The sequence below is a fragment of the Rhamphochromis longiceps genome, linkage group LG12 (assembly GCF_057381845.1).
Source record: "Rhamphochromis longiceps isolate RC_006_pf linkage group LG12, R_longiceps_female_GT1.1, whole genome shotgun sequence".
NCBI classification, from domain to species: Eukaryota; Metazoa; Chordata; class Actinopteri; order Cichliformes; family Cichlidae; genus Rhamphochromis; species Rhamphochromis longiceps.
The window spans coordinates 4,681,322-4,689,484 of NC_140568.1; the positions used below are offsets into that span (position 1 = coordinate 4,681,322).

Sequence of the window (8,163 nt, forward strand, 5' to 3'; positions counted from 1 at the left end):
AATTCAACATATTTTATTAAAGTAATTGAGCTTGAACACAGAAAAAACTGAATCAAATAATCATAAAATCAAATCACTTGCACTATACTGAAGTCTAATCTACTCTGAGCTAATGCCGGTTTCCAACACTAATGATCGGGTGAAGGAGAGAGATGAGGGTGTGCACGGCCACTGGTGCTCTTATCCCTGTTCTTTGTGATACAATCCAACAGGAAAGCAGTCAAACCCTTGGACATTAGCCAAGTTAACGTTCACAAATATATACACACAGAGGAACTCTGAGCCCCAATGTCAGCATTAGCACAAACATGCCACTTCATACCAAATCTCAGTGTGAGGTCAGGTGTTAGTCTCATTCCATTATTCTGGCTATATTTTCTTACTCATTACTATTAAACTTATACTTAAGACTAACTATTAACAAAATCACACCCCAATAACTCTGTTATTACACTTTGTATTTAATCATAAAAAGGCTGGATGTTGAAACCTTTTACTTCTATTTTGTATGAGCCAGGATTCTCAACAGCTGATACTCTATGTCCAAAAAGTGACAGGTATCGTTTTATGGAGCAAAAAACTTAAGAGCGCATATTTTATAAATAATACCAACAATTACAAATGCAGACCTTTAATAGTAATAAGTACTCCTTTATTTATAATGCATAGCAATATAAAAATAGTAACATATGAAAATATTACAATGGGCACAGATGAATTTGTATCAAAAACAGCAACCAAGCCAAAGTAATGAATAACACACATAAATAACAACTGCTTGAGAGACCAAACAATTTCTTTTCATCTGTTCCTTGGCAGAAAGTTAAGACAGCTATTCAGCTTTAGGTTTCAATAAACAGAAGTAATGGATGCAGTCCCTTTGAAATGTCACACAAAAGTCTACTTGTGCATATACTTAGCTTTAACTCTTCTCTTTTTTGTTTTGTATTCCAAAAGGTTTTCATTTTCTCCAGAGGATGTCTCTCTTTCAGTGGTTATCGACTGTTCACATTCATTTTCACAGACTGTTGGAATGTCGATGCTGGCCGAACGTTTCTTGCTAGAATACAATGGCCTAATTTTGCGTGCATTATCTGTCGTCTTTATTTCGTACTGGCATATACTTTTGCCTACTTGTTTTGTTTTTAAGACATTTGTATGCAGTTCATCTATCATTGGAGTAATACCCTCTGGAATGAATGCCCACTGTTTAACTGTGTCTAAAACAGCATTTAGTTTTCCAACTGCATCTTCTGTGCATTTTTTGTCTGTGCTTTCAACTACAGGAGTGTCATTCAAAGTTGATAGAGGACTTTTCAGAGAGTTTTTCATTTGTTTAAAATGGCTACAAGCAACCTTCAGGCAAGCACATGTGTTATAGTGAGAGAACGTACAACAAGTGCACTGAAGTGTTGCAGCCGATGCAAAAAAAACACAGATTTCCAAACAAACTTGGCATTTTTATCACTTTCAAGTCCTCACAGTGTACAAAGTAATGCCTTTCTTTCACTGCAATTCTTGCCAAGGTAGAAATGTCTGTTTCCATGTTTGGATAGATGTCATTGTCAGCCTCTGCTAATTTTGCAAGTAACACTAGATGCTTGCAAAGAAGTCCTCGTAAGCCATATGTACAGTTGCAGTAGGACTCAACAGGGCAGACATCATACACCATGTCTTCTCTTGACTCAGATGGGACTTGATATGCATTAACTCCATGGCTGTTCTTGACTGTAATTTTAAGAGCCCAACCACTTTCCATCAGTCTTGAAGCAGAGTCTGAAACTTGAGACAAGGTGTCAGCAAACCTGTTTTTCATGCGGCCCACATCTTGCAGGGTTTTTATGACTGACAAGTAGTCGTCGGCCTTCCCTAGGAGCACTTCAATCAGATCATCCAGACGCCTATTCTTGTAGCCAGATAAAAACTGGTATTTCAGGCGGTGGAAAAATCTGAAAAACAGTTATTTGAAATGATTAGTAACTGTAATTGAAGGAATTTAAAGTTTTAATCAAGACTGTATTATTTTTTTAAAAATTGGAATACCTATTGCACACGTCTTTTATAAAGGAATGCTCTGTGCCGGTTTAGCTGATTTAGGCAAATCCACCTACTCTGTTTTTTGTTGTGATAACATAAAAAACGCTGCTAGAATTTAAAGGATTTGCCTAAAACCTGTTCTGGCAATGACATGACGAACCTACTCAGTTTAGCCTCTTGGATTAAAGCATAATATCTTTTTTTCAGCAATACAATTGAATGAGGTCAAAATAATAAATCATACCTTTCAATCACATTGTTTGTTTCAGAACGAGCGTGACTGAAGCGACGGCCATAGTCACACCACATGTGGCCAATGCCTTCCCAGTGCTTCTGAAAATACTGGCACACCAAAGGGTATTGCTTAAATGTCTGGCAGAACTCTGCTGATGTGGCTTTAAAGTCGTCCTCCTAAGAGAATTGGATGCAACAGAATATATTTCAATCCATTTAACAGACCTATTGAAATCTTTAATATTATGTATTGAAGCCCTTTTCCTTTTATTGAATAACATTAAGAATTTTAAGTTATTAATAATATGTCGTGTTTTTGTATTAAGAAGCAATTATTTCTTCCCTTACAATGGCTAAGAAGGAACACTAAACCTATAAGCATATTTGGTTTCAGCATCTGTCTGTGAAAGAATCCCACTCACAAGTTCTACTGCACAGTGGGTGACACAATGATGGTCTGCACAGCTTAAGTACTTGTTTTGATAAGCAAGATAAGAAGCCAGTTTTAGAAATTGTTTCAAAAATCTATTTTGTATCTCTCTGTAACTTTTTTTAGCAACTGAAAGTTATTATGCTCTTAGTGTAATCAAGAAATCAAAATGTGAAATAGACAAATTACACTTACAGATGTGCAAGCTTTCAGCTTACAAAAGAAAGAAATGATTTCATTTCTCTTTTGGGTGTTAGAAAGCCCATGGACCCCGGACTCTGATTTTGAAAGCCATCGATTAACAGCCTGTGAATGTAAGAGAAAAAAAGTTAATCTGGAGAGAGAGACAGAGGAGCAGCTGTACAAAAAGCATAAAAGAAAGCTGACGTCCAAAAATAACTTTGTCACTCACTGGACAAGAGGACCTGTGCATTACAGAAATCAACCAGGCAAACATATTTTTAAATGTCAAAAAGAGCTTTGGGAAGCAGCCACCAGAAGATGAGTGCACTGTGGTCTTAAATGGATGGAAATAGTCACTCAACATTTTATCCCTTTATATTCATTAACCTGAGTAGGTGAATATCACAATGAGGCAAATCATGACAACAGGACCCTGTTGTAAAAATGTGTTTCAGGTGCATCTTAGACAACGTGAAAAGAAAACAATGTGGTTTACCTGCAAGACATGGTACCAGCATAGAAGGATAGCTGACTCTGGAAAAACCTTCTGCAAAGCATTTATTTCCGCAAAGTCTTTGTCAACCATAAATGCTCTACAGAAAAAAAGAAAACACTAAATGAGATTAAACAGTATGAAAATGTTTTTGCTATCTCAAAGCACCACTTCAATGCCAAATTAAACATTTCAACTCACAAGTAGATATATAAAATACTGCATACAGCCTATAGGAATAACTTTAACAACTGGAAAGGAAAGTTTTTTGCAGCCCATGCTGCAGCTATAGCATTAGATTCTGGCATGTTATAACTTTTTTGAAAAGGAATTATTTCAAAATCAATAGCTGTCAATGTATTATTTACCTCGGGGAAGTTGGGAAATGCTCACAAACTATTCCAAGAACAGTTTCCAGGGTTTTCTGACTTTCGTTGCTGACAATAGCATAGGCCACAGGGACTCCATGCCCATGATCATCTCTTACAACAAGTGTGAATAAGGGAAATGAATACTGGTTAACGCAGTGCGTGGTGTCAACAAATACTAACTGTTTTGCATAGTTCTCCATGTTTGATTTCATTACAGGTGTCTGCAAAACAATCATTAGTTCTTGGTCAGATGTGTATGGTTGATAGAAGAGAACATGTTCTTGATGTTTTCCATTAAGTAAGGTATGTACACTTTGACTGTCTCCACAGTTAAAGTGCTTCTTCCTCATCATGCAGGTTCTAACACTGTCAATGTCACGTGGTGTGACAAAATGCTCTCTGTTGTGAAGATCTCTGTGTCCATGTTCTTTGGCCCATTTATGACATTCGGTTAGTATGATGGCTGGCTTAGTTCCAAGGGAAAGCAGTTCCTCAATCTTCCTCCTCAAATCACTGGAAATATTGTTGAAATGTGCGTCTTTTGGGTCCGAAGGATCATGCCCATCATGCTTATCATATGTACGCTGCACGATGACTGTGTGGTCTTTCCAACATTTGAGTACTTTAAATGAAACATAGGCCTTACAGCCCACTGCTCTGTAGCTGTTTCGACTTTTTTTCCCAGCTCTGATGCAGTTGAATTTGTAATAGTCTCTTTTCCTGTCTTTACCTGAGGCAACATTTAAACATTTATAATGTCCATGAAGGGTTAATGAGTTCAATTTTTCTAACACAACACTGAATGGGTCCTCCTGGCATTGTGACACATGCACACAAAGTTGTGTGTCTTTTCCAGTTCTTTTTTTTTCGTCATTCAGAACACTTCTTCTAATTATGTCGTCCATTTCTGGTGGAAAAATAACGAAGGTTTAATTAGTCAATATTCATTAATTCATTTTAACTTGTTGTGGGGTTTTTTGCAATACAATGTAAATATTAAATATAATATTTTAAAAAATATATATATAAAATAATATAAAACAAACAGGGGCTAAAAGAAGCTAAACTTTCATATGGTATGTCTCTGGCAACTTTAACATGATGTCCCAGGGACAACATCTACACGATGTCCCAGGGCAACTTCTACACGATGTCCCAGGGACAACATTTACGCGATGTACCAGGACAAATTTGTAAATTTCTGGATTACTGTTAATCTCCATAGAATCAAGAACTCATGTCCAGTTTCACAGCTATGGACCAGTTAATTATGTTTCCAGGTGATAGTTTGATTCATAGATTCAGCACACAACCATAAGTCTAGGCCTTTTAGTCCAGATTCTCTTCACTTATGTTTGTAAAATGATCAGGGAAGCTACTGCAATTTTGCCTGACCCAACCCCCGGGCCACGAAACACCCAAAAAGTTGGGGGACGCTGGTCTAGAGAACACTGGTTAGCTAATGCTGTCGTCAAGTAGCCTATCGCTAGCAAACAAACAGCAAGCCAAGTGAGGAACATATGTATAATGCTTACCGTTTATTAAAGGAAAGTATCCTAAATTGACTTCAAATTCGGCGGACAGGCGGCGGTTTTTCGCTTCTTCACTTGTATTTCGAAATACTCGAAGGCGGGTATTTCGAAGTCGCAAAGGAATGACGTCACAAGAAGGTGATTGGTCACTTGCAATGTTGAACCTGGAACAACATTAATTATGATGATGTGGGAACAATGCTGACACGAGGAAATCAGATCGTCCCTACTTAAGAGAGTCTTGGAGCTCCCACCGACGCGGGATCATTGCTTGGGACTCCACGTTAGTTACCCAGTTTAGGTTTTGGTCGTGTAGTGTATGCCTGCCATTGTTCAGTGTCCTGACTGCTGCCGCTATTGTTTCCCGCAGGAGGAGCGTGGAAGGCTTAAGGAGCAGCGAGCACCGGGAGTGCAGACACGGGAGCAGAGAGCACTTGGAGGACACGACACGGGAGTCTGGGGAGAAACACGGGGATTTATTGTTGTTTGATATCACCCTCTGTAAATAAACACTGTCTATACGTAGAGCACCGCGCCTGGGTCCTCCTTCCCCACTCCTTCCACGGTGTGCCATGCCGCACCGTGACAGAATGATCCCGCCACTTATGGACCCAGCGGTCTCCGAGGAGAGGCTCAGGAGGGAAATTATGGACAAAGTGTACCGCATGTGTGAATTATGGTGGGAGAAGCCTGCGGAAGGTTTGCGTCACGCCGTGGAGAGGCGGCTGCAGGAGATGCTTTTTGAATTCCCCTGGCTGGTGGACTCCCTTAATGCGGTGGTCCTGGACTTCCTACTTTCCACCCTCCACCTCCACTCTCCTCCTCAGGCTGCCCACCAGCTCGGACAGCTGGTGGATTCACTGCCTGAGACGCCGGCCCCGACGCCGACACGGAAACTACGTTCGCGCCGCCAGCGTTCCTCACCGCAGCTAAATCCACAGACATCTCAACAGCCGGCTGTGGTGAGTCATATGGACAATTCATCGTCACTCACCTCGACTGTTTACTCTGGGGCTATGTTTATACGGTCAGCTGCCCAGCCGGTAGCCAAAGCGCAGCCCGCGGCCCAGCTGGTCGCTGTACCTCAGCCTATCGCCCGGCTAGTGATCCAGCCGTCACCTGCTGAATTATCCCCCGCGACATCTACCTCACCGCTTACCGTTTCATCCTGTTCACCATCCACATCACACGCTCAGCCATCTTCTCCACCAGCAGCAGCCTCCATTCCACTGCCCACTCCAGCGGCCTTGTCCGGAGAGAGCGACCTCACCCGCGTCCAACGCCTGATGGACTGGGTAACTCACACCACCAACACAAGGGCAAGAGTGGTGGGGTTAAACGCCATCGAGGCAATCCTGGAGGGAAACCCCTACCTCGGCCAGCTCAAGGGAGTTTCCGCCTGCCTTTGCACCCTGCATAAAGCCCGGGGGGTAGTGCAAGCTCGGGAAACCTCAGACTTCGTCCAGCTGCAGCAGGAGCTCAGCATGCCCGAGCAGGAGCTCAGCGAGCCGGAGGAGCCCGCACCGCCAATTGAGGAGCTCAGCGAGCCGGAGGAGCCCGCTCTGTCAGCTGAGGAGCTCAGCGAGCCGGAGGAGCCCGCACCGCCAGCTGAGGAGCTCAGCGAGCCGGAGGAGGAGCTCAGCGAGCCGGAGGAGCCCGCTCTGTCAGCTGAGGCGCTCAGCGAGCCGGAGGAGCTCAGCATGCCCGAGCAGGAGCTCAGCGAGCCGGAGGAGCCCGCACCGCCAGCTGAGGAGCTCAGCGAGCCGGAGGAGGAGCTCAGCGAGCCGGAGGAGCCCGCTCTGTCAGCTGAGGAGCTCAGCGAGCCGGAGGAGGAGCTCTCGCTGCCGGCCGAGGAGGAGCTCTCGCTGCCGGCCGAGGAGGAGCTCTCGCTGCCGGCCGAGGAGGAGCTCGCTCGGCCGGAGGTCAGCGGACCGGAGGGACCTCCACGTCTAGCGCGGCCTCCTCGCCGTCCACGTCCGGTGCGTCCATGTCAGCGATCGGCGCGTCATGGACCTGTTGCCACGCCTCGCTGTTGCTCACCGGAGCAGCGACGTTGCCACCGGACCCGTGGCAGGCCACCAGAACCGTTCCACCGCCACCGGACCCGTGGCAGGCCGCCGGAGGAGCAGCGCCGCCGCCACCGGACCCGTGGCAGGCCACCAGAACCGTTCCGCCGCCACCGGACCCGTGGCAGGCCCCCTGAACTGTTTTGCTGCTGCCGCCGGACCCGGGGCCGTCCGCCGGAGCTGCTACGTCGCCGCCGTTGGGCTCGAGGTAGGCCCCCTGAACTCTCTTGTTGTGTTGATGGGCCGCCTGTGACTGTTTGTGGCGTCTTTTCGTTTTCTTTTTGCACCGCTGCGGGATGCGCGGTCTGACTCTGAGACTGTGGACTGGGTCGGTTTGTTGTTTTGTTGTTTTTGCTTGTGTTGGTTCTGGCCCTCCGTCCTGGTTCCCCCAGCCGCCCGCCCTGGGTTGGTTGTGCTGTTTTTTGTTTTGGTTTTGGGGTCGTCGGGAGCCGACCCTTAGGGGGGGGGTACTGTCAGGGTCCTGGGACTGGGCGACCCAGGATCCCTGAGCAGTCATGTATATTATTATTATTATTATTATTATTATTATTATTATTATTATTATTATTATTATTATTATTATTATTATTATTATTATTGTTGTGTATTTTGGTGTTGCTCCCCCTTCCCTGTGCTTGTGTATATGTGTGTGTGGGTGGCTGAGCACTTGTTTATAGGCGGCGTCAGGCCTGGAGGGTGTGGCCCTGCAAGGGGACTGGCCACACCCGAAGCCACACACCTGCTGCTGATCAGGCCTCGTCGGGGGAGCTACTTAAGAGTCTTGGAGCTCCCACCGACGCGGGATCATTGCTTGGGA

General features: G+C 44.9%; 2 protein-coding genes across 3 annotated transcripts; one reads left to right on the top strand and one right to left on the bottom strand.

The window, feature by feature from the left end:
• Positions 1–638: 638 nt before the first annotated feature.
• On the bottom strand, positions 639–5,415 carry LOC146656653 (uncharacterized). Of its 2 annotated transcripts, XM_085424438.1 has the most exons (6): positions 5,284–5,415; positions 3,746–4,655; positions 3,381–3,477; positions 2,897–3,007; positions 2,282–2,448; positions 640–1,949 (listed from the first exon to the last, which is right to left on the bottom strand). In XM_085424438.1, the coding sequence occupies exons 2-6, from the start codon at positions 4,651–4,653 to the stop codon at positions 1,376–1,378; spliced, it is 1,857 nt and encodes a 618-aa protein (XP_085280564.1). In that variant the 5' UTR covers positions 4,654–4,655; positions 5,284–5,415; the 3' UTR covers positions 640–1,375. The 2 variants fall into 2 exon arrangements, with proteins under 2 accessions (XP_085280565.1, XP_085280564.1); XM_085424439.1 differs by lacking the exon at positions 3,746–4,655 and having other exon boundaries at positions 639–1,949; positions 5,284–5,388.
• A 428-nt stretch (positions 5,416–5,843) lies between these two features.
• LOC146656654 (uncharacterized) lies at positions 5,844–8,126 on the top strand. The gene has a single exon (XM_085424440.1). It carries the CDS (start codon positions 5,853–5,855, stop codon positions 7,653–7,655), a length of 1,803 nt encoding a protein of 600 aa, XP_085280566.1. The 5' UTR covers positions 5,844–5,852; the 3' UTR covers positions 7,656–8,126.
• The last annotated feature ends 37 nt before the right edge of the window (positions 8,127–8,163 follow it).